Source organism: Erinaceus europaeus, chromosome 17 (assembly GCF_950295315.1).
Source record: "Erinaceus europaeus chromosome 17, mEriEur2.1, whole genome shotgun sequence".
Taxonomy (NCBI): Eukaryota; Metazoa; Chordata; class Mammalia; order Eulipotyphla; family Erinaceidae; genus Erinaceus; species Erinaceus europaeus.
Genome location: NC_080178.1, coordinates 65897861 through 65924720, shown reverse-complemented (window position 1 = coordinate 65924720; position 26860 = coordinate 65897861). Strand labels below are relative to the sequence as shown.

The 26860-nt window shown below is 39.4% G+C and overlaps 2 protein-coding genes across 2 annotated transcripts; both read left to right on the top strand.

Moving 5' to 3' along the window:
• Positions 1-7778: 7778 nt before the first annotated feature.
• LOC103122840 (olfactory receptor 51L1) lies at positions 7779-8735 on the top strand. The gene has a single exon (XM_007533461.2). It carries the CDS (start codon positions 7788-7790, stop codon positions 8733-8735), a length of 948 nt encoding a protein of 315 aa, XP_007533523.1. The 5' UTR covers positions 7779-7787.
• An 8100-nt stretch (positions 8736-16835) lies between these two features.
• On the top strand, positions 16836-17971 carry LOC103122790 (olfactory receptor 51G2-like). Its single transcript, XM_007533409.2, has one exon. It carries the CDS (start codon positions 17030-17032, stop codon positions 17969-17971), a length of 942 nt encoding a protein of 313 aa, XP_007533471.2. The 5' UTR covers positions 16836-17029.
• Positions 17972-26860: the final 8889 nt, after the last annotated feature.

The following is a 26860-nucleotide window of genomic DNA, read 5'->3' as shown; positions in this document are numbered from 1 at the left end:
CCAGGTCTTCACCACCCAGCTCCTATTATACCATTTATCATACTTTTAAGTATTATCATAAACACTATGATGAAGGTTAAGTTTTATTAGACATGAGCATTGTCTCTAAGGTACCTTCAGTCCAGCTGAAGTCTAATTAAGTAAGTAGAATGCCATCCACTCCCCCCTCTCCCAGAAGCTGAGAATCAGTCCAGTGGCCTGGTAGGAAACGAAATTAAAAATACTCTCTGTATTCCCATTTACATTTTACATTTCTTGAGCTTTTCTTTCTTGAAGCATGGCTTCATTATATTTTAAAATATTTTATTTATTTTTATTTAGTTGCTCTTGTTGTTTCTTTATTATTGTTGTTGTTATTGATGTCGTTATTGTTGGATAGGACAGAGAGAAATGGAGAGAGGAGGGGAAGACAGAGAGGGGGAAAGAAAGAAAGACACCTGCAGACCTGCTTCACTGCTTGTAAAGCAACTCCCCTGCAGTTGGAGAGCCGGGGGCTCGAACCGGGATCCTTACACTGGTCCTTGCGCTTTGTGTCACATGTGCTTAACCTGCTGTGTTACTGCCTGACTCCCATGGCTTCATTATTTTTTGAGTTTTTTTTAAATATTTTATTGATGAGTAGTTAATGGTTTACAGGACAATTGTTGACATATAGGCATCATTAATCATTTCCCTGTGTCTATAAAATTCTCTTGCCCCAAACTTAGGTTCCCTTCCATCATCATGCACCAGGACTCCAAAATCCCTTTTCCACCAAATCCCCTCCTTGCCCTCGCTCCTCAGTCTCCTCTGCTTTGATGCAATACATCAAACCCAATCCAAGTTTCTTTTAATATTTATTTTTGTTGTCCTTGTTTTTTTTATTGTTGTACTTACTATTGTTGTCGTCATTGTTGGATAGGACAGAGAGAAATGGAGAGAGGAGGGGAAGACAGACATGGGGAGAGAAAGATAGACACCTGCAGACCTGCTTCACCGCCTGTGAAGCGACTCCCCTGCAGGTGTGGAGCCGGCGTTCGAACCGGGATCCTTATGCCGGTCCTTGTGCTTTGTGCCAATCCAAGTTTTATCTTGTGTTTTCCCTTTCTGTTCTCTTAAGTTCTGCCTATGAATGGAATCATTTTCCTTTTATCCTTATCTCACTTGACATGATTCCTTCAATTTACATCCAAGATGAGGAGGAGGAGATGACTTCAACATTCATCTAGGACACTTTTGTTTTGTCTCCTGTATTTAGTATCAAATACAGGACCCTGGTGACACTCGAATCTAGGACAGTTGACATGATCAGACCCAACCAGGAGGTTTTAAAAGACCAGGAAGATAGAACTACACTCTTTCCAAGTCCTAGATCACCAGTACTGTGTCTGCTCTTATAATTTCTAAGTAATTACCTTGTCCTGTGCTCTCATCATGAATTATCTCCATTGCTCTCTCCAGACCAAAAAAATAAATAAATAAATAAAGAGTTACCATTCCTTAAATAGGGGGAAGAGATAAAAATCCTTCCATTAGTTCCTCTAAGAAGAGCAGATACTGGCATTGCATTGCAAAGGTTGTCTCCCACCTTCCCAATTTTATATGGTTGGCTGTTGGGTAGTTGCCATCTCCCCCTGGCTTCTGCTTAACCATATGCCTATATAGGGATTTTACTGATCCAAAGCTTTGGTCTATTTACATAAATCACTTTTACATAAAGCACTCCAGGGCACTGGTGGTTCTATGATAGGATTCTCTCCTGCTCCACCCCCTCCTTGTCACACACTGATCCCTTCTTTGTCACACTCTGATTTTCACCAGTCACTTTTCTCTCCACCCTCTCTATATCACATCCTGTTTCCACCCTACTTGGAGAGTATAAAAACAGCTGCTCTTCTGATTAAAGACACTTGGAAATTGCTTTCCGGCTCCGAGAGTTCCAGAGTGTATCTCCTGCGGAAGTTGGTGCAGCACGAGTTCCTGATCCCTCTCCCACACAGCAGCCTAGATCAGCTCCAGTTGAGTTCTCTCCAACCCAGAGAGCACTAGCTCGGGAAGAAGTACCCTCAGGCTATCCCGGCAGTTGGCTACTTTTTCCTCCAACCAGTTTATTAATGAACCAGTAACACACTGATCTATGGGAACTTACTGCTAACGTCTTGAGGAATAAGCAGGACAACTGATTATCTTACAGAACTTCCTTCAATGTCCTTCCTAAAAGGACCATTGCTATGTTTCTGCTTTCTCGAGCATTCTCTCCAAAGTTCTTATTCCAGTTTCATCTGACCATCATAAAAAAGAGGCAAAAGGAAGTAGTTTAGAATGGTCAGAATGAAGCAGGAAGATTTAGCTGGGGAAGTGGATATCCTATTTTAGTGGGAGGAGATGGAATTATTTCTGAGCAAAGATAATACTTTTATCAAATTACATTTTTTCAATCTTTTGCTTGCATTTACTAGTTTCTACTTCTTGTCCACTTTCATTTTATCTCTCTTGACTTTTCTACTGTTTTATTCCCCACCTAGATTCTTAACCTCTGTGCCAACTTTTACTTAAATTTTAACATTTGTTTTCTTCTCCTTTTCCCTATATCCCCTTCCTTCCTCCTTAATTCCCTTTCTCCCTTCCTTCCTTCATCAGAGAACATCTCAACCATGTTTATTGTGATGCTTGGACTGGACCTGGAGGTGACTCAGGTATGAAAGTATTTTTGCATGACCATTATGCTGTCTTTTTCTCTCTACTTTTTCAAATACTTTGTGTTCCGTTTCCTGTACATAGTTAGGTTTTATCCATTTTCCACAGCCTTTTCAGGTTTATTCTGTTCCTGGTTGCCACTCAAGAGACAGGTAATTTTATGGGACTTCTATAATCCAGTAATAGCAAACAAAATATTACCAAGTTGAATCTACCAATAAATAGTCAGATTCAATTTATATTTATTACAGCATGACAAAGTTGAAATTTTATACTCAGTAAGTGTAGTTAATTACAGTGATTTTATAATGGAAGGAAATCATATGAATTATAAAAATCAGATACCAGTGGGGACAGAAAATAATTTTGTGAAATTTACTTATATTCTTGATAAAATACTTATCAAACTAAGAATATACAATCATCACATTATTTGCTAAAGTTAGTTACAAATAATTCAAGCTAATATATATGTGAATTAATGGTTTACAGTCAACAGTAAAACACAGTAGTTTGTACATGTGTAACATTTCTCAGTTTTCCACATAACAATTCAACCCCCTCTAGGTCCTTTGACATCATGTTCTAGGATGTGAGCCCCCTCCACCCCCACCCCCACCTCCCACCCAAGAGTCTTTTACTTTGGTGCAATACACTAACTCAAGCAAGCATACTTTAATGATGAAATAAATGTTAATGACTTTATTTGTGAGACCTACAAAGAAAAATTATTCTTATAACTTCTGAGTTTTAGTAATTATCATGAATTCATTCTCATGAAGCTTTTTTTTTTTTGATAAACAACAACAAAAACTATTACATTTAAAGAAAAGTACTAGGAGTGGGAGATATTTATAGAGACAAATCTTGACAGCTGTGGGGATTATAATCATACTCTTGGTACAACTGTGGCTAAGTGTTAGATTGATTTCACCTCTGGGGAGCCGATACAATGTGACATCAATTTATAATTTTCAACCTCAAGAGAGACCAGAAGCACCTTTAAATATGGCAGAAGCACTCAAGGATTTCAAGTCTCGAAGTCTGTATAGAAGCAAAATCATAGCTTCGGTAATCAGTACAAGATTGACTTTCAAATAGAGATGGGAACTCTTCTCAGGTGAGACTTAAACAAAGACAGCTAGAATGTCTTATATTTGAAGCAGTGTAATATTATATTAATAATATTATTAAAGAAGGATTCATAACTTTAGGCTGCATATTATTGTATTTATAGAAGATATTATATCTAGAATGTTTTATTTATTCATTAATTTGGTGGATAGAGATAGAGGGAACAGAATAGGGAATTAAAGCAAAGTTTCTGAGTGAGGAAGAAGAATCTAAAGTTATCAGGGGACTTCAGTAGCTTTTTGTTCGCTGTGGTTGGAGACATAGAAAAAGTTACATTCTAGCTACGTAGTCGGCCCTGCAGAGACAGAACAGAGTGAGTGCTTTATGTTAGACTAAGCCTCATTTAGATCCAGTGGACACCTTGACTTGGGGGAAGAGGGAGAAAGAGACACAATTACCACACAAATAATGGTAATTCTTTATCTACCTTGAATATAGAGTTGAAGTCAAAACCCTCTTGGAGAATTACAGGTTTTTCATACTGAAAACTGACAGTATTCACACTATAAAGTGGAGCTAAGAATCAGACAAAATTCTGATCTGAAATAAAGATAATAGTCATTTTTCAACGGAGAGAACTCATGATAAATCTCAGTCCATATTTGAACAATCTTTACTTCAGGTCAGTTCAACAGGAATATGTGCAAAAAACAAACACAAAACAGAACTGGCAAAAAAAAAACAAAACCCTAAAACATGTGTTATATTTTTCAACAGGTCAGAAACCTATCTGTAAGCATGGATGAGAGAAATGCTGAGACACTGCTGCGGCAGAAATGTCTGAAATGATGAGACCTAGACCTAGACCTTGACTTTTTTTTTCTTTTTTTTCTGGCTCAGCGCCAACACTACAAATCTATTGCTTCCAGTTTTTTTCTTTCTATTTTTTGTTTGATAGGATAGAGAAAAATTGAAAGAGGAGAGGAAAATAAAGAGAGATCATGAGACACCCGCAGACCTGCTTTACCACTTGGGAAGTGCCCTCCCTGCAGGTGGGGAGCAGGGCACAACCAGGGTCCTTGACCTTAGTAATATGTAATAGATCCTAAAGGGTATTGTTAATTTCTCAGTGGAACCTGTGAGGTAAAAAGAGATAATTTTACTCACCACCCACCATCAGGCTTTTCAGGGGTTGGACAAATAAACATGCATTAGGGCTCCCCCACTGGATTAATGGAAGCTTCAGTGCTATATTTCTATATGTGAAGGAGGAGGAGGAGGTGGAGGTGGAGGAGGAGGAGAAGGAAGAGAAGGAGGAGGAGAAGAAATTTATTATCCATGTGCAAGGGAGAACTACAATGATTGTGCAGTCCCCATCATAGGCAGTAAAATGATTTAATGTTAAAAACTAAGGCTTTAGGGAGTCCGGTGGTAGTGGGTTAAGCACACGTGACACAAAGCACAAGAACCTGCTTATGGATCCCGGTTGGAGCCCTGGCTCCCCACATGTAAGGGAGTTGCTTCACAGGTGGTGAAGCAGGTCTGCAGGTGTTTGTCTTTCTCTCCCTCTCTCTGTCTTCCCCTTCTCTTTCCATTTCTCTCTGTACTATCCAACGACGAGGACATCAGTAACAGCAATGATTACAACAATAAAACAACAAGGGCAACAAAAATGGGATAAATAAATAAACATTTTTTAAAAACTAAGGCTTTAGTTGTTGAGGAGCAGAAAAGAACACAGAGAATGTCAAACTAGGCTGGATTCAGATATGATAATAACTATGTAAGAGACTCCATGCCAGAGGCTCCTAAATCCCAGGTTCAATCCCCCACACCACTATAAACCAGAGCTAAGCAGTGCTCTGGTAAAATAATAACAATGATAATAATAATAATAATAATAATAATAATAATAAACATTACCATATGCCAGAACTGAGCAAGACTCTGGTTGATTAAAAAAGAAGAAGGAAGAAGAAGGAGAAGGAGAAGGAGAAGGAGAAGGAGAAGGAGAAGGAGAAGGAGGGGAAGGGGAAGAAGAAAGAGAGGGGGAACAGGTAATGTCAAACTAATGTATTAGTATCAATCACTGTCTTCTAAATTATGGGAAAGACATGACTTAAGAAGTAGCCTTTAAGTTACTGAACTTGGGGGAAAAGATTGTTTCTTCTAGAAGTTGTATGATCTAGACTGTCCTCACCTTATACTAACTGCATACTAGAGGGTGGGGTGATTTACACTTACCCTGTATGGATGTGAAGTAATACCCCTGAAATCTTGCTAGTTTGTAAAACTTTGTCACTAGAAAAGAAGACGGAGGAGGAGAAGTAGAAGGAGAAGGAGGGGAAGGGGAATGGGCAGAGGAAGAAGGAGGAGGAGAAGGAGGAGACGAAGAAGAGAAGGAGGAGGAGGAAGGGAAAAATTATCCTTACCAACTATGGGTGTCTTGAGAAGACTGGCTCTGAAAATCTAGGGGGTCATCTGATTTGTCTACCTTTATTAGAGGAAGAAAATAGGAATGCAGTGGAGTCATAGTGAAAGTTGCTCAGGGAGAGTGAAAACAGGGTGGCTTTACTAGCGGTAAAGCAGGTCTGCAGGTGTCTATCTTTCCCTCCCCCTCTCTGTCTTCCTGTCCTCTCCCTGTTTCTTTCCGTCCTATCCAACAACAGTAATAACAACAATAATAACCAAAACAATGATAAAACAACAAGGGCAACAAAAGAGGAAAAAATAAAAAGACTGGCACCAGAGTTTTATTTTAAAACTAGAAAAGGAATGTGACTGCTTATAAGAGGCACTAGAAGTAGAAACTCAGATCTGTATTTCTGGGATTTCCATGAGTTCATGAAGGCAGGTGCAAGTGTAGTAAAACTGAAGAAATACAATATTGGCATGGGATATTTAAAAATTGTGATTGTTGGCCTTATATAACAGAAAAAGAAAAGAGTGATAATTAGGAATTAAGTGAATATTATCCATAAGATTCATATTGTATAAAAAATGTCCGAGATCATCGTGTCCCCCCCACCTTGTGGGAATATATATATGGACATTAACAGTTACTTTGTAACTTTACACCATATATATATGAATTTTTCTAATGTTAGTTTAGGTTAAAGTTATAAATATATAAAAATATTCAAGTATACTGAGGTTATAAAACTTTATTTTTAATGCCCTCTTTCATATAATGAATGTTTTTACTTATTAGATATAGTAAACCATTTAAAAAGATAAATATGAAGAGAAATTATGTTGAGATCTTGGCATCAAATTAGATTTCACAATTGAAAAATAACATAGAAACAATAATTTATTCGCTCAAATACAGTACTGACATGTAATTCTGTAATATAAAAATGAATTTAAGGGAGTTGGGCAGCAGTGCTGCAGGTTCAGTGCAGGTGGCACAAAGCGCAAGGACCAGCATGAAGAACCCAGTTCGAGCCCCCGGCTCCCCACCTGCGGAGGAGTTGCTTCATGGGCAGTGAAGCAGGTCTGCAGGTGTCTATCTTTCTCTCCCCTTCTCTGTCTTCCCGTCCTCTCTCCATTACTCTGTCCTATGCAACAACAATGACATAATAACAACAATAATAATAGCTACAACAATAAAACAAGGGCAACAAAATGGAATAAATAAATAAGTAAAAAATAAATAAATGTCAAAAAAGATAGTACTAACAAGAAATGCTGCTTCATAGACATTGGCTTTTTCCACTTTTGTTGTTACAAAGCATAGTAAAGATTTCTTTCTCTACTCTTTTGCAGCTTAAATTTGTCAGTATCTTCTATGCAAACCCATCAACGTCTCTGTCAGTGATATATTCAGATGTGTGTAGTCTACATTTTGTTCCAGAGTTTGGAGCTCTTTGCTCGTGGGAAATATTCCTTACCCAAGAACCATTCAGCATTCCTCTTCCCTTTCTCTGTGAATTCAGAGGGAAGATTATTCTGATCATACTGTCTAGGGTCACAAGAGATCATTTTGACAAATACATTAAGATAAGAAAAAACATTTCTCACTTCAAAGAGTCATCATGGTAGGTTGGAATAATAGTGATACTGAGGACCCACTGTTTATTCTGAAGGGTTTTCCTGGGCTGGAATATGTTCATTCTTGGCTGTCAATTCCATTTTGTCTTGCGTATTTGGTCGCACTTATTGGTAATGGCACCATCCTCTGTGTCGTTTGGTTCGAGTCCTCACTCCACCAGCCTATGTATTACTTCCTTTCCATCCTGGCACTGACTGACCTAGGCATGTCACTGTCCACACTTCCTACCATGCTTGCTGTGTTATGGCTGAATGTGCAGGAGATTCAGGCAAGTGCGTGCTATGCTCAACTCTTCTTTATACATATGTTCACATTCTTGGAGTCCTCTGTGCTGTTGGCCATGGCCTTTGATCGTTTCATTGCTATCTGTCGTCCACTGCACTACACCACCATTCTCACCAATGGTGTCATAGTCAAAATTGGCTTGGCCTGTTTGCTGAGAAGCATGGGAGTTGTATTGCCCACGCCTTTGCTATTGCAACGCTATCACTACTGTCGTATCAATGCCCTCTCCCATGCCTTTTGTTTGCACCAGGATGTTCTGAAATTATCCTGTTCGGATGCCCAGGTCAACAGTGTCTATGGACTGTGTGTGGTTATTGTCACATTGGGTGTGGATTCAGTCTTCATACTGTTCTCTTATGTGCTGATTCTGAATGCTGTGCTGGGCATTGCATCTCGTGAAGAGCGGCGGAAGGCACTGAACACATGTGTATCCCACATCAGCGTGGTGCTCATCTTCTTCGTGCCAGTAATTGGAGTGTCAATGGTTCATCGATTTGGGAAACATTTGTCGTCCACAGTGCACATCTTCATGGCTGACATTTACCTCCTTCTTCCCCCGGTGCTCAACCCTATTGTCTATAGTGTCAGAACAAAGCAGATCCGTCTTGGGATTCTCCGTAAGTTTGGAGTACGGAGAAATCATTAAGTAATGTTTACCCTCTAGCTTGTCTACTGGAATGTCAACCATTTGAGTGTATGAGACGTAAAATATTTGGGACTTAACCACTGGGTTAAATTGGGTCTTACTTTTCTATTTTCTACATATATGATCTCAGTAAATCAGATGACTGTGACTACATGTTGCTTTTACTTGACTGGTTTGTGGCATGTGACCTTTATACTTCCCAAGATTCTTATGAGACTTATGACAGAGAATGCACAGCCCCCAACTGCAAGGGGAACCCTTTGCAAGTGATGAAGCAGTGCTATAGGTGTCTTTCTTTCTTGCTCCCTCTCTACCGCTCCCTTTTCTCTTGATTTCTGCCTGTGACTATCAAATAAATAAATAAAATAAATTTTTTAAAAAGAGTGAATACACAGCAAAGGGATTAAATTTCTGATATCTATATAATGTAGTTAATATTGTTAAGCCATTCTTACTAATGATAATAGGAATGACTTTTCTTAAGAAATGTACCTCTGTTATATGTGATTTTTATCTCTCTACTGTGTTTTCAGTCATCAACAGAGCTTTCATATGTGGTGGAGGTGTAAGTCTAATTTTTTTATTTCAATATTAACATATTTATAATTATTTTATGAGTTTGTCTTTTAATTCACATAGGAAACAAAGAGTTACAAACTCAAAACAAATTTGGCTTTTATATTTCCCTATAATAACTGTCTGTTGGGTTTCAATTATTTATTACTTTGTATGTTTTGAATTACTTTCTGAAACCCTTTCAAGTCAGCTAGAAGGACCATATTTTATATTTTCTTTTCTTTTTAATTATAGGAGTAACTTAAAAAAAAATAACAGAAAAGGGAAACATCAAGTAAAGTTGGACTAAGACTGTTTTAGTATATTACACAAAGGCAAAAGACCCTGGAAAAGGAAGACTTATGGGTGGGGGGAAGGGAGGCTTTCAGGTATTGAAGGTGATAGTGTTTTGCAGATACCTATATGGCAAGATGAGAAATTGTACCCATGTGTCAGCTACTATAAACTGTTAAGCTCCTGATTCTCTAAATTTTCACCAACATTTTCAACCTTAGCATAATAATGTGGGAGATGGAAATCACTCTGTTACTCTGATTCCCATACTTTCAATCATGAGTGAAGGGACAGACCAAAAGGATACTTATACTTGGCTTAGTTTAGAACAGCAAAATACATATATACAACGTACCAAATTGTTATTATGTTTAATTATTTATATATTATATATTGAGAGAGAGAGAGAATAAGGACATAATTCTGACATGTGCCATGCCAAGGATTTCAAGCAAGATTTCGTGTTTATAAGCTCTACCCTTTTTTCTTTTTTTTAAATTTTTTATTTAAGAAAGGATTAATGAACAAAAACATAAGGTAGGAGGGGTACAACTCCACACAATTTCCACCACCCAATCTCCATAACCCACCCCCTCCCCTGATAGCTTTCCCACTCTCTAGCCCTCTGGGAGCATGGACCCAGAGTGATTGAGGGTTGCAGAAGGTAGAAGGTCTGGCTTCTGTAATTGCTTCCCCGCTGAACATGGGCGTTGACTGGTCGGTCCATACTCCCAGTCTGCCTCTCTCTTTCCCTAGTAAGGTGTGTCTCTGGGGAAGCTGAGCTCCAGGACACATTGGTGGGGTCTTCAATCCAGGGAAGCCTGGCCAGCATCCTGGTGGCATCTGGAACCTGGTGATTGAAAAGAGAGTTAACATACGAAGCCAAACAATTTGTTGAGCAATCATGGATCCCAAGCTTGGAATAGTGGAGAGGAAGTGTTAGGGAGGTACTCACTGCAAACTCTAGTGTACTACTGCTTTCAGGTACCCAATTATCAAATAATGTGGTGATAACATTAACTACCGATTGTCTTTTTGAACCCTAAGACAGCAGGAACCTCACATCTCCACTAGAGAGCCCCTACTTCCCCCAGTCCTGGAACCCTTGGATAGGGCCCACTTTCCCGTATGCCTCTCCCAATCCATATCAGATAATATTGCATCCACCGATCACAACCTAACCAACGCAACGATTGCCACCTCAACATGCTTCACTTCAGACTGTGTCCAGAGACTTCACGTGTGGAATGACAACCCTTCAGCTTCATTACTCGGGTGAGACCTTTCCTTTTATAGTACACTCTAACTTCATCTCAGGTGGTTCACCTTCTAACAAAGTCCCAACACCTAGATATACACCAGTTTCTGTGAGAGAGAGCTTATGTGCACACGTATCCATAAACTACTGCAAACTATATACCTGAAAGCTCTACCCTTTTTCTTCTGCACTGCCTCTGTGACCACTGGTGATTAAATTTGAAACTTAAGCTGAGGAAGGAGACAGTCATGGTGTAACAGTCTCAAACAAACCACAATACTTGAAACAACTCTGCACTCATGAATAAACAATAGCAGTATCTCACCCGTGAAACTGGGCTTCCTACATTTGGTGAAAGCAGTGGGATGTTGAGGAACGGTGAGGGAACACACTGGGTTTGGAAGCAGGGCATGAACCTGCCAGCCATTCATATTGGTAGCGGACCTGTCTTGAAGATTCACAATAGAAACAGTTTTACTTCTTCCTCCTCCTCTCCCTCCTCCTCATCCTCCTCTTTTTCTCCATTAGCTCTTCTTCCAGTTAGGTAAATAATTATTTACAAGATAGCTGTTGATGAGCACAGTCGTCACATGAGTACAGTGTCTTATCTCTCAGTGCTAGATGTTTACACACTACTTTAACCATCAACTAGGGTCCTCCATCACCATGGTGCACTAACCGCCACTCACCCTCTCTCCCTGCATCCCCCATATACTAGGCATCTTTGCAAGAGAGAATGCCTAGTACCAGTTTCCTCCTGTGTTTTCCCTTTCTTTCCTTTCTTTCCTTCCTTGTTTCTCAGGGAACTCCTCAAATTGGACAATAAACTAATCTGCCTGAACAAACTCGGTTCTAGAACAGAAAAGAAAACACCTTGAAAACTAACAACCTATATAAATATAACCAGTCTGGTCAAATCCACTCTTCCACTACAGAGAACTAATTGGGTCTTGAGCAGTTTGTCCGTGTATGTGGACTGGGAAAATGATACTTTCCCTTGTTAAAATAGGAAGATGCTCCTGTAACTTTAGCAGGGGAAAAAAAAGAAAAAAGCTGAGGTGTCCAGTGGAGTATTCCTACTTCCTGTGCAACTCCCCACTTCCCTTTAGCTTCCCTGGGTTTTTCATTGTCCTCCCTCACTCCTGCCACATCATAAAACCAAAGTAGAATTCCATCACAGGGAGGGGATGGGATATGGAGTTCTGGTGGTAGGAATTGTGTGGAGTTGTAACCCTCTTATCCTATGTTTTTTGTCAGTGTTTCCTTTTTATAAATAAAAATTGAAAGAAAGAAAAAAAAGCATTCCACCACTACAGAATCAGCACCACCTTCAGGTACCAGCTGAATCTAACCCACATGTCTAAGCATTAAAATTCTTAAGACAGGAATTGGGCAGTAGCCCAGCGCATTAAGAGCATGCAAAGCACAAGGACCAGCAGAAAGATCCCAGTTTGAGGCCCTGGCTCCCCACCTGCAGGGAGTCACTTCACAAGTGGTGAAGCAGGTCTGCAGGTTCTATCTTTCTCTCCCCCTCTCTGTCTTCCTCTCCTTTCTCCATTTCTCTCTGTCCTATCCAACAACGACATCAATAACAACAATAATAATAACCACAACAATGATAAAACAAGGGCAATAAAATGGGAAAAAAATTAAAAAAATAAATAGAATTCTTAAGCCATCTGCACAAAAATAAGATGGAAGAGATGCTGGGTGGTGGCACACCTAGTAGACTACACACATTACAGTGTATAAGGATCTGGGTTCAAGCCCTTAATCCTTACCTGTAGGAGGAAGCTTCATGAGCAGTGAAGTAGAGCTACAGGTCTCTCTTTCTCTCTCTCTCTCAGTAAATCTTCCTTTATATAGCCCCGTCTCTCTGAGTTTCTCTCTGTTTTTATCTAAAATAAATAAATGAAATATATTAAAAATAGGCTATAAGTTAAAAGAGGGGGCCAGAGAGCTAGAATTTCATGTCTGAGTCTTAGCAGTCACAGGTTCGATCCCTTATAGCACCTATTTTTTTTTCTAAATTCAAATATCACTTTACTGAGGAAATGTTTATTTACAGGATTTTTGTTGCCACAAGTGTAAATTTCCTCAAGTAGGTATAAGCACATTTAGCTCTTGACCAAACTATCATCTTAATCCACTGTAAGGGTATAGGTACCCAACCTCTCCATAGTTCTCCTTCCTTTCCCCTTCTGAGTCCCTAAATCTGCTGTGATGGACTAGAGTCCATTGAGATTTCAACCTGTGTTGTCCTTTACTTGATTTTTTAGCAGATAATACACTTTTGAGTTGTGAGCTACTTCTTATTTTTTTTTTTTTAATTTTTAATCAAAACACTGCTCAGTTCTGGTTTACAGTTGTGTAGGGGAATGAACCTGGGATTTTGAAGTCTCAGGCATGAGAGTCTGTTTGCATAACCATTATGTTATCTACCCCTTGTGGGCTACTTCTTTGCCAAGTAGTGAGTATCTAAATATGGGAATATAGATTATTTTTCTAATCATACCTTTGTATTTCTGGCTAGGAGTAATTGCAAATAGGATATTCTGCTAAATGAATATTGCAAACAAAATGTTCATTTTTTCTTCAGGATGGTAGTAGTGTAGAGTATTTTGGATCAAATGTCAATGGGTCTCATATCTCCTTACTGTTTATAATTGTTATGATAAGCACTAATTTTTAACCACACATTTACACTTTACAGAAAAGTCTGGGTGATCATCAAAACAGCTCAACAACATAGGTAAAGTTGCTATGTTGTTGTGAAAATATGATCTAAAGTTCCTAAGCTCATAGCATGATTACTATTTCTGAGTATTCAAAACACAGACTGTCTCTTGTATGCTATTCTGACAAATAGCACATTGTCTTTCTCCAATGCCTGATCCAAGAAAATTTTTTTTTTTAATTTCCTGCTAAAATCCAGATTCCTCCGCTGGGATTTTGCCATTGCAATCTTCCCCTGAGCAGGATAACTATTGGATCACAGGATAACTATTGGACTTCACTAATGCACCCTGGAGGCTGTAACAAGAGTAAAAGTAGCCCTGAGGGACGGAGTAATTGAGAGTGAGCAGAGACTTTAGGTAAAACACAGAACATGCGTCTGATATAAGGCTTAACTGGATAGAGTCAAGGATGCCAATCACAAAAATATCCTGTCTTGAATCTGGAAAGGCTAAATGGATGTCTGACTCTGGACTCGCACCTTTCTTTGAGGATCTGTCTGCCTTAGCAGACAGTATAAAGCTTTTTATTTTTTATTTATGTCCATCTTCAGTGGCCTTAGCAAACTACAAGACATCCTTAGTTTTGGTTTTAGAGGCCTGATCAAACTCTACTGACTGGACTTAATGGCTGCTTCCATCTGAGGGCTTAGTTATGCCTGAAGGAAAGCCTCTGAGGTGAGAATATGGTGTAAGATATTTGTACTTAACAGATTGGAAGAATGTAATACATAATTGGTAAGGTTAAGAACCATTGCACTTGTGAAATCATTTTTTGATAGATCATGGGCTTAAATTATATTTCTCTAGGGGGTCAGGCCATGGCGCAGTGGGTGAAGCACATGTGGCGCAAAGCTCAAGGACCGGAGTAAGGATCCCAGTTCGAGCCCCTGGCTCCCCACCTGCAGGGGAGTCGCTTCACAGGCAGTCTCTCCCCCTCTCTGTCTTCCCCTCCTCTCTCCATTTCTCTCTGTCCTATCCAACAACGATGACATCAACAATGGTAATAATAATAACCACAAGGAGGCTACAACAACAAGGGCAGCAAAAGGGGGAAAAATGGTCTCCAGGAGCGGTGGATTCATGGTGCAGGCACTGAGCCCAGCAATAACCCTGGAAGAAAAAAAGAGAGAGAGAGAGAGAGAGAAAACTGCATTTCTCTTAAGAAGTTGGTCTACTGGAGTTGGGTGGTAGCACAGCTGGTTAAGTTCAGGTAGTGCAAAGCACAAGGACCTGCATAAGGATCCAGTCCCACCCCCCCACCCCTTACCCCTACTCCCCGCCTGCCTGCAGAGAAGTTCCTTCACAAGCATTGAAGCAGGTCTGCAGGTGTTTATCTTTCTCTCTCCCTCTCTGTCTTCCCCTCCTCTCTTCATTTCTCTCTGTCCTATCCAACAGCAATGACATCAATAACAACAACAATGAAAAAAATTAAGAGGGAGTTGGGCAGTAGTGGAGAGGGTTAAGTGCATGTGGCGCCAAGCTCAAGGACTGGCAGAAAGACCCCAGTTGGAGCCCCTGGCTCCCCACCTGCAGGGGAGTCTCTTCACAGGAGGTGAAGCAGATCTGCAGGTGTCTATCTTTCTCTCCTCCTCTCTGTCTTCCCCTCCTCTCTCCATTTCTCTCTGTCCTATCTAACAACGATATAAATAACAACAACAATAATAACTAAAACAACAAGGGCAACAAAAAGGGCAAATAAATAAGTAAATAAATATAAAACAAGAAATAAAAAATAAGGGCTACAAAAGGGAAAAAATAAACAAATATTAAAAAAAAGAAGTTGGTCTACTACTCTCAAAATCTGCTGAAGAGCTTTAGGATGGGTTGCTTTGTAAACTCATCTGGTGTAAATGGTACATAGAGATCCATTCACTAAAGTCTCTGAACTCTGAGGAATTATCTTTTGAAAAAGTTTATTTTATTAGTGATTTAATAATGGTTGACAAGATTATGGGATAAGAGGGGTACAATTTCATACAATTCCTACCACCAGAGTTCTGTATCCTATTCCTCCATTGGAAGGTTCCCTAATTTTTATCCTTCTGGGAGTATGTGGGGTGCAGAATGTGGGAGGTGTGGCTTCTATAACTGCTTATCCACTGGAAATGGACATTGGCGGGTTGATCCATATCTCCAGCCTGTTTCTATATTTCCCTAGTGGGGTAGGACTCTGGGAAGGTGGGGTTCCAGAACACATTGATGAGGTTGTCTGCCCAGAGAAGTCATATTGGCATCATGATAGCATCTGCAATTTGGTGGCTGAAAAGCATTAAGATATAAAGCAGAAGAAATGATTTAATAATCAGAAACCTAAAGGTAAGAATATAGCAGGTGAGATATATGACCTTCATATTGGAAGAAGCTAGCCCATGACTTTTACTAATTTTTGCCTGGGCCAGACAGCTAACATGCAGGTGGGCTAAAACTATTGTCTGGGATGATTGTGTCAGAGTTGGGAATAGGACAAGAAAGCTGGATCAGGGTAGAGAGTAGCTCCCAAATATGGGGAGATTATATAAATATCATTAATTGTAACCCGCCCCCCCATCAATGTGACCTAGGGCACACGTCTCTTTGTATTTATCACAGGAGCCTGTGTAACCTCTACATCCCTACCAGACTGGACTTGCATTCCATCATCATACCTAAGAACATTCTAGGCTGCACTCATATCAGGACCTGATTTCCTCAAGTGGCAGAGTATGTTGACCCTCCCTCCCTTTGGTATGTGGGGCAATTTCTCAAGAATTATCTTATGCTAACTACAAATAGCAGTGTGAAAAGATGACGATGGAACAGGAGATAAATTATTTATAGAGTGTCTGCTTAACATAAATGAGGTTCTAGATTTGAGACCATACACCATATGAGAGCCACAAAGACAAAATGATTCAGAACATGAGAACATGAATGGAGGAGATGTACCTTGATTTCTTGTTTTTTATTTTTATTTATTTGTTGAATAGAGACAGCCAGGGATCAAGAGGTAAGGGGGAGATAGAGAGGGAGAGAGACAGAGAGACACCTGCTTCACCACTTGTGAAGCTTCTCCCCTGCAGGTGGGAACTGAGGCCTCAAACCTGGGTCCTTGTCCTTGTGCATTGTAACATGTACACTCAACCAGGTGCATCACCACCTGGCCCTAATTTAAGCTCTATTAGTCAACTAGGTAGAAAACATTCCTTACAGGTTTCTCTGTTTTATCTCAACTGTTTCCCCCTTACAAAATATGTTCATACAAAATGTACACCAGATAGAAGACATATTGATTATTTGGTAGTTAATAAGGGGGAGGCTATAAATCATGAGTAGAGGAGTGATTCAAGATAGTGAATAATGTACAGCATGCCTCAGAACATTGCTTTATCTTACTGTGTTTTTTTTTTTTTTATCGTAATTGCTCCATGTTTTTGTCTTACAACTAGACTGAAGGTACCTTCATCAGCACCATGTCTGTCTTCAACAGTTCTTCTCTGTATCCTCACTTCCTTCTGACTGGCTTCTCTGGCTTTGAAAACAGATATGGCTTGATTTCTCTTCCTATCTTCTTGATTTATGCCACCTCAGTTGCAGGGAACTTTACCATCCTCTTTATCATCAAAACTGAGCCTTCCCTCCACCAACCAATGTACTATTTTCTGTCCATGCTGGCCCTTACAGACCTTGGTCTGTCTACTACAACATTTCCTACAATGTTCAGTGTCTTTTGGTTCCATGCCCGTGAGATCTCTTTCAATGCTTGTCTGGTCCAAATGTACTTCATTCATGTTTTCTCCATTATTGAGTCAGCTGTGCTGTTGGCCATGGCCTTGGATCGTTTTGTGGCAATCAGAGAGCCCCTGCGCTATGCAGCCATTCTAACCAATGGCGTAATAGTTGGACTTGGTTTGGCTATTGCTGGACGAGCCTTAACTCTGGTCTTCCCAGCTTCTTTCTTACTAAAGAGACTCCAATACCGTCCTATCAATATTCTGTCCTACCCCTTCTGCCTACACCAGGACCTCATAAAGACAACTGTATCCAGCCGCCGGGTCAGCAGCATCTATGGCCTCATCGTGGTCATATTCTCCATGGGGCTTGATTCAGTGCTTCTTCTCCTCTCTTATATCCTCATTCTTGTCACAGTGTTGAGTATAGCTTCCAAGACAGAAAGGGTGAAAGCACTCAATACTTGCATTTCTCATATCTGTGCTGTACTCACCTTCTACACCCCAATGATTGGGCTATCAATGATCCGCCGCTATGGACAAAATGCTTCCCCAATGGTCCATGTGCTCATGGCCAATGTCTACTTGCTGGTCCCACCCTTAATGAACCCTATTGTTTACAGTGTCAAGACCAAGCAGATCCGAGACAGAATTCTCAAGAAATTCAAGCAACACAAACTGTAGATGAAAGAGCCCTGGGCCAGTGGGGGGTGGGAGTGGGTGGGAAGGATGGGTCACAGTCTTTTGGTGGTGGGAATGGTGTTTATGTACACTCCTAGTAAAATGTAGTCATATAAATCATTAGTTAATTAATATGAGAGGGGGAAAATTAATTGTATATCTCGACGTTTTTTAAAACACAGACTAAATCTTTTTAATATATAGGCTGTGTATTTGATAGGCGGACTCTCTCAAAAGCCTAGACCAAGTATATCAGAAGCAACCAATAGCACAGCTATATACAAGATACTGGGTACTGTACAGCAAACCCTAACAGAAGGACTTTTCAAAGTTAACCCAATTACCAAATAATGTGATGATAACATTAACTATCGATTGTCTTTTTGAACCCTAAGACAGCAGGAACCTCACATCTCCACTAGAGAGCCTCTACTTCCCCCAGTCCTGGAACCCTTCGATAGGGCCCACTTTCCCGTATGCCTCTCCCAATCCATATCAAATCATATTGCATCTGCCGATCACAACCTAATCAATGCAACGATGGCCACCTCAACATGCTTCACTTCAGACTGTGTCCAGAGACTTCACGTGTGGAATGACAACCCTTCAGCTTCATTACTTGGGTGAGACCTTTCCTTTCATAGTATACTATAATTCCATCTCAGGTGGTTCACTTTCTAACAAAGTCCCAAAACCTAGATATACACCAGTTTCTGTGAGAGAGAGCATATGGAGCATATTCACACGTATCCATAAACTACTGCAAAATATATACCTGAAAGCAGAAGTACACTAGAGTTTGCAGTGAGTATCCCCCTAACACTTCCTCTCCACTATTCCAAGCTTTGGGTCCATGATTGCTCAACAACTTGTTTGGCTTTGTATGTTAACTCTCTTTTCAGTCACCAGGTTCCAGATGTCATCAGGATGCTGGCCAGGCTTCCCTGGACTGAAGACCCCACCAATGTGTCCTGGAGCTCAGCTTCCCCAGAGACCCACCCTACTAGGGAAAGAGAGAGGCAGACTGGGAGTATGGACCGACCAGTCAACACCCATGTTCAGCGGGGAAGCAATTACAGAAGCCAGACCTTCCACCTTCTACAACCCACAATGACCCTGGGTCCATGCTCCCAGAGGGATAAAGAGTGGGAAAGCTATCAGGGGAGGGGGTGGGATATGGAGATTGGGTGGTGGGAATTGTGTGGAGTTGTACCCCTCCTACCCTATGGCTTTGTTAATTTATCCTTTCTTAAGTAAAAAAATAAATAGATAAAATAAAAACATAAAAAAAGAGACTCTGAAACACAATTTTCTTCCCTTTATGTTTTAAATTTGTGAGAATAAGTAATATTAACATTACATTTTGAATTAAATGCTACCAATGATAATTTTTTTTGAGGTACTAGATGTAAATCATAATAGAAACTCCTAATATTTCTCTATAAACATAGTTTTGTTTCATATCTGTTTTGACATACCAGAGTCTTTAAACCCCAGTTAAGCCATTCTTAGCAGAATCAACTCTTTTTTTGAAGAAACAGCAATGAATATTCAATAAATGATTGAGTAATCAAGTCTACAATTTAGTAAGCTATTTATTATGCCATTTTCAATTCCTCAGTTTTAGTGAATTTATATTTCAAGACAGCTCTAAGTCTATGATGTTTACCTATACTCTTGCCATTATTATGTAAATATTTAATGCATCTTTTTAGATTTTCTGTTTAGGAGAGAAAAAATACTTCTAGAAGGAAAAGGTTGTTTTTTGTTGTTGTTGTTGTTGTTCATAAGAAAGCAACAAATGTATGAAGCTTAAAACTTTCATAAAATAAAAATCAGGAAAGCTAATCTAAAATTTAACAAATCTGGATAACACTCAAGTCACTATGTTTATTAGTAGAAATCTGTCTATAGATTATCAGAATATCAAGGCATGCAGCCTAACTGAAGAAATCAAGCAAGTCCAGGATTCCTCAGTTCTCTGATTTTTGTTCTGTTGAGACACTAAATTGACTGAGGTCAGTAGAAAATCCAAATGCTAATTTCACCTGGAAAGACCCACACAAACACATCAAGAAATTTTTAAGGAGTTATCATCCCACTATTCACTCTAACTGGCATATGGAAATTAGGAGTCTAGCTAGACTTGCTGTGCATTTCTGTGTCCTACATGCTGATCCTGAAGACTGTTGTTGGCATTGCCTCACACAAGGGCCGTCTCAGAGTCTTCCACACGTGCATCTCCCACCTCTGCGCAGTACTCGTCTTCTACGTGCCTGTAATCACGTTGGCTCTCATTTACCGCTTTGCCAAAAGTGTTTCTCTAGTCCTTAAGGTCTTCCTTCTTGTCCCTCCTCTAATGAATCCCATTGTGTACTGTGTGAAGAGTCAACAGATTCGAAATCTTATCCTGTCCAAATTATGTGTGAAGCAAGGTTGATGGGAAATTCAGCTGTCCTCTAAGTCTAGTTCACGTGTCTCTTAATGAGCATCTGTGAGCAAAAGTGACAGTCAGATTCAATTGAGACTGAATGCAAGGAAGTGTTGCATATATCCAGTAAATACACAAAACATTAATTTATTAATTTAATTAAGAAGCAATGCCATATTATTGTAAAAGCCTTGAGAGTTAGGTTTGGTTAGATCACATTTTAATCAATATTTCCCATCTCCTTTCTTGATACTACCTACCCACAAGCTCTGTGAATATATATATCTTCAGCATTACCACAGTCTTATGGTTAGGGAGCATTTTAATGTAATTGATTTTTTAATGTTCACTGTGGAATAAGCATTCATAAGCTCTAATCTACTAACTAATAACACTGATGCCAAAATGCTCAGTGATTGACTTGGTATCAACTGTATATTCTTTGTGTGCATCTATGTTTCCAGATTTACCAATACTTCAATAAACTGTTAAAATTGTTTGTGCCCTCCAGTATTATCAGGTATATTTGGAGATATTAGCCTCACATGTATAAGAAAAAATGAAACTACATAAAAAACAATGAACTCTTATTTAATTTTATTTTCAAATATTGCCAATACATTTCAGAATATTCATATAAGATATGCATATTGGGTTATCTGTTCCTTATTGGAACTTTCCTACATTTCATATCACTATGGTAGCTCTGACAGTATTGTGTCTGATATTTCCTAAATTGATGTGCAAGAAACCTTAAGAGCTGTTTTTGCTGTTTTGTTAGTTCATTCAAGGTGGCTAGAACACAGCTATTGTTTATTGTATGGTTTTTAAAACAAAGCAGAGAGCCTATTTAGAAGTTTTGAATAAAATATTTTCTAACAAGCAAGGAATATTTAGCTTTTCCCCATGAAACATTAATATATAATATATTTGCTCCACAAATTAATTACTTAACACAGAAATCAGAATAAAAGCAAATACAATATTCAGAAATTATAAAAATGGAGAATGAAGATTCTCTAACTAAGCTTAAACTGAGTTCATGTATGACACTGGTGTCATTAACATTCAGTTTACACATCAAAAATTATGTGTAGTCAAAACAGAACTTGAACTAGAGTTGGTGTAGTGAACAAAAAGTAAAGGAATCTTGAGTGGGGTTAGTGTTCAGGCCCTGGGACATGATTTGGAGAAGAACCTAGGTGGAGGATTAGAGTGTTATGCTGAAAACTTAGAAATGTTACACATGTACAAACTACTGTATTATATTGTTGAGCATAAACCATTAATCTTCCAATTAAAGGAAAAAAATCTGTGTAGTAAAACAAACCTCCACTACAGATGGTAAAAATAAATGATACAATTTTCCACAAAGACAAGATATTCTGGTACAGAATATTCTATTTCACAGATTTGAAACAAATGCTGCAAGAATATTTTCACATTTTGTACTCTAAAATGTTTGAGAGTTACTCTTTTTTAAAATTATCTATAAAAAGGAGGGGTACAACTCCATACATATTACCACCATCAGAACTCAGTATCCTATACCCTCCTCAAAAGCTTTCCTAGTCTTTATCCCTGTGGGAGTATGGACCCAGAGTAATTATGGGGTGCAGAAGGTGAAAGGTGTGGCTTCTGTAATTGTTTCCCCACTGAACATGGGCGTTGAAAGGTTGATCCATACTCCCAGCCTGCCTCTCTCTTTCCTTAGTGGGGTGGGGTTCTGAGGAAGAGGGGCTCCAGGACACATTGGTGGGGTTGTCTGTCCAGGGAAGTCTGGTTGGCATCATGCTAGCATCTGGAATATGGTGGCTGAAAAGAAAGTAACATGCTGTTGGCTAATCATGAACCTAAAGGCTGGAGTAGTGCAGATGAAGAGTGTGGGGGGGGTGCCATCCATTTTCAAGATAGCTAGTAGGCATATTTTAGTTATATTCCAAAGGGCCCATGACTATACTAGTTTCCCCACCCCCACCCCCACCGAGCCTGAAATCTGATATGCAGGTGGATCCAAGTTATTGTCTGGGGAGGTGATCTCATGTCTGGCAGAAGGACCAGAAAGCTGTATCAGGAAGAGAGTAGCTCCCAAGTATGGGAAAGGTGTACAAATATTGTTGACTGTAAGCCCCATCAATTTTTTTTGTTTTATTTTGTTTTTTATTACCTTTATTTATTGCATAGAGACAGTCATAAATTGAGAGCAGAGGAGGAAGTAGAGAGGAAGATAGACAGAAAGATACCTACCTGCAGCCCTCCTTCACACCTTGTAATGCTTTCTCCAGGGCCTCAAACTGGGGTCCTTGCACATTGTAACATGCGCGTTCAACCAGGGGCGCTACCACCCGGCCTCTTGTATTTTTCTTTTTATAAATGTCTTTCTCATATCTCTTTACCCATTTCCTTATTCAATTTGAACTGATCTGGGACCTATACTCAGCTTAGGATCCTATGTGACCTCTGCATCCCTATAGATCTGAGCTCACATTCTGTTCCAAGCTGCCCCAATTTCAGGACCCATCTTCCTCAGGTGTAGCATAGAGTCTGTTGTCCAGCCTCTCTTCAGAGGATGGAACATTCTCTATCATTGTTGATCCAAGATGATGGCAAGGTCCTATGGGGGCCCACAGAGGGGCCTATTGTGTTGTTCCTGATAGATATTGTTTGTATTGGTAATATTGGGGAGAGGAATTTATTCAAGTTCTAGACCCATCATGTCTGTTTGAGAATCTCAGGATTGAGTCTCCCTGGCTGTTGCCCCCTCAGAGTCTGGAATAGCAGCAGGGAGACCCTATATTGACATCAAGGGCACTTATTAAGCACTGTGACTCAGGAGAAAATCTATGCTTCTAGTGGTCCAGAGGTATGGCTATGGAATAGGACCCTTTTCATATGGTTCTCCTGATGAAATAGGGAAAACAATCACCAAAAATTCAATGAAATACAACCAAGATTTCTTCAGAAACTCACTAAGCCACAGATGAGTATAGAAGGTGGCCAGTGAGTAAAAAGACATAAGGAATTCTTCAAACTCAAGAAATCCTACATGGTGAAGTCTGGCTCTGAAACAAACACTTTACCTCGGGTGGGAAAAGACAAAGATAGTGTTCCAGTTCCTCACTGAAGCTTATTTCCCCCACACCAGTAGCTTGGCAGAGTCTAGATTTAGTGAATGTGTAATAGAGGAGAGAATTTTGAGGTCCAACTCCAATTTGTATAACCAAAATACCCTTTCTAAGTCTGTTTTAATTACTTACCTCTTCTCTCTATTATTGATTCACTTGGTATTTCCTAAATCTCTATGCAGGTAACTTATTATTTTTATTTTTTATTATCTTTATTTATTTATTGTATAGAAACAACCAGAAATTGAGAGGGAGGAGATATGTAGATAGAAGGAAAGATACCTGTAGCACGGCTTTACCACTTGCAAAGTTTTCCCCTTGCAGGTGTGGACTAGGCACTCAAACCTGGTCCTTGAATATTGTAACATGTGCTCAACCAAATGCAACCGACCACCTGGACCCTGCTGACTTATTGTTAAAGTTTATCTATTTTGATTTTTTTTTCCATAGAGCACTGCTCAGATCTGGCTTATGGTGGTGCATGGCATTGAACCTGGATCTTTGAAGCCCCAGGCATGAAAGTATTTTTACATAACCATTATGCTATCTACCCCTGCCCTGCAAGTAACGAAAAAAGCTGATTTTATTTATTTATTTATTTATTTACTTATTTACTTTTAGTGACCTTCAAACTGGTTAGAATACAATTGTTGTGAAGAAAAAATTAAAAGAATGCATAATATACTGATACTTACATTATACATATCTGATTGATTCTAAAATAAGAAAGTGAAATATTTAATCATTAGAGAGTTCAAAAGAAAAAAAATAGAGAATTGGGAATGATTGGCACCAGATGTCTCCTAGGATGAAATTAGTTCCTCAATATGCTTTATTTAAATAATATCTATTAAACTCTTCTTGTGAAAAAAAGTTCAAATTAATAATATTTAACTATAATTGACTACTTGCTGTCACACTGTCCTAAATGGCTCTGAACCTTTAATTACTATCATAAATCTATGAAGTGAGCATGCCACTACGATGACTCCCATTTTATATTTAAAGGACTAAGTCACAGACATGCTATGGCAGTAACCCAAAGCGTCACAGCAGGTATGTGATAAAGGCTGACATTACACAACAAACTTGGTATTTAGGCACTTATATTAACAGAATGTTTAAAATTTGTATATATTCAATTGAGGTGGTCTGATAGTGAACAATAAAGGCGTATTGAGAAAGTGTCATAGTTTTGTGTTCTTAGTGTTAATCAGGGAACCTCAGAGCAGTAACATAACATCAGCTATAGCTGTCAGTGAAGCTGAATAGTGAAGAAAGAAAGCAAAGGTTGACTCTTGTTTTATACAAACAGGTAGATGGTAAATAAACTGAAGAAAAGGGCCATGAAATCACATTCATGTGAGGAGACATATCTTTCTTTCACATTTATAAATTAAATCAACTTTTTGCTTTAAGCAGTTTTAACCAGCTTTTGTTGCTTTATTGTTGTAATTATTATTGTTGTCTGTCTTCGTTGTTGGATAGGACAGAGAGAAATGGAGAGAGGAGGGGAAGACAGAGAGGAGGAGAGAAAGATTGACACATACAGACCTGCTTCACCACTTGTGAAGCAACTCCCCTGCAGGTGGGGAGCCAGGGGCTCCAACCAGGATCCTTCCACCTGTCCTTGAGCTTTTAGCCATGTGCACTAAGGCCACTAAGGTACCGCCCACCTCCCAACTTCAGTTTTTAATGTCTATTTATCTGCTCTCTCCTGGGGTTTTATGTTTCTGGAGTATGATGTAGTACTTTGTGAACAATCTCTGAGGACTGTGTCCCAGAGCTCTGTGTAATGTTGGGTATTAAAATGAAATGTCTTTTCAGACATAGCTCCTAAGTGCTAGACATCAAATATAAATGTGTCTTTCATTTGCTGCTCAGGAAAAAGAATAAATGTTTTGCTACATGATACTGTGCGGACACTGGATTCCTATGGATAACAGAGGTGAATCAGCTGTTGACATCCAGTGAATGGCTGTGACAAAAAGATGGAGGAGCAGATGACAAGAGCAGACTGAGAAGTACACCAAGTGGCCCACCTGCATCAGACAGAGGAAAAAATGTTTTTAAATGGTGATATGATCATCTTTTTTTTTCTTTAAAATATTTTTGTTTATTATTGGATAGATACAGAGAAATTGAAAGGGGAAGAGGGAGGGGGAGAGAGACAAAGAAACACCTGCAATCTTGTTTCACCACTTGTGAAGTTTTCCCCCTGCAGGTAGAGACCAAGGACTTGAACCTGGGTCTTTGTGTACTGTAATGTGTGTGTTTAACCAGGTGCGCCACTGGCTGGCCCCTCTTATTTATTTTATATTATTTACTTTTGGCAGAATAGAGAGAAACTGACAGTGGAGGGGGAGATAGGGGGAGAGAAAGAGAGACTTCTGCGCACCTGCTTCAACACTTGTGAAGTGTCCTGCCTGCAGCTGAGGATCGGGGGTTGGAAACTGGGTCTTTGCACAAGTTGATGTGTTGAGTTAACAGGGTGCATCACTGCCTGGTCCCAGTAAGATTATCTTTGAGACCTTTCAGATCCAAATAATTTACTAACACCCTGTGTATTACAGTGGATGAAATGCATTTTTGTGGCAATGGGAAGATGCAAATCCAGAGAAGACCTGTTTTTGAGGGTGGATTTGTAGTGTTAGTCCAGCATAAACAACGGGAACTCTCTATACCCATAACTTTGATCATCTATTAGCCAACCATTGTAACTGACCAGGGTATGTATGTTTGTTTAGGGTACAAACAAGAGCTACTACATACAGTCTCTCTCTCTCTCTCTCTCTCTCTCTCTCTCTCTTTCTTAGAGTGGACTCACAAAATAGTTTTTTTTTTTCATTTTGGTGTGCTTTCTATTTTTTAAAATATTTGAAATTGTTTTTTCATCATTATTTATTGGATAGAGACAGCCAGAAATCAAGAGGGAAGGGGTTGATGGAGGAAGGGAGACAGAGAGATACGTGCAGTACTTCTTGACCACTCACAAAGCTTTCACCCTGCAGGTGGGGAGCTGGGGCTCGAACCTGGGTGCTTGGGCATTGTAACATGTGCTCTCAATTAGGTTGCCGCCACCTTCCAATTCCTGGTATGCTTTCTATACTGTGAAAAAAGAAAAGAAATATGCTGGAGTTCTGACAATGGCAAAAATAATAATTAATTTACATTTAATGCAACTGCTATACCCACATACCATAGGGTAAGTTTCTTTGCCTTGTGGTTTTCTTTTGCTAACATTTTGAAGACATTATTACTTAACTCTCTCTCTTTATTTTCTTTATTTTTTTATATAAAGGAATAGTTTCACTGTAATCGCACAGATCTCTCAGA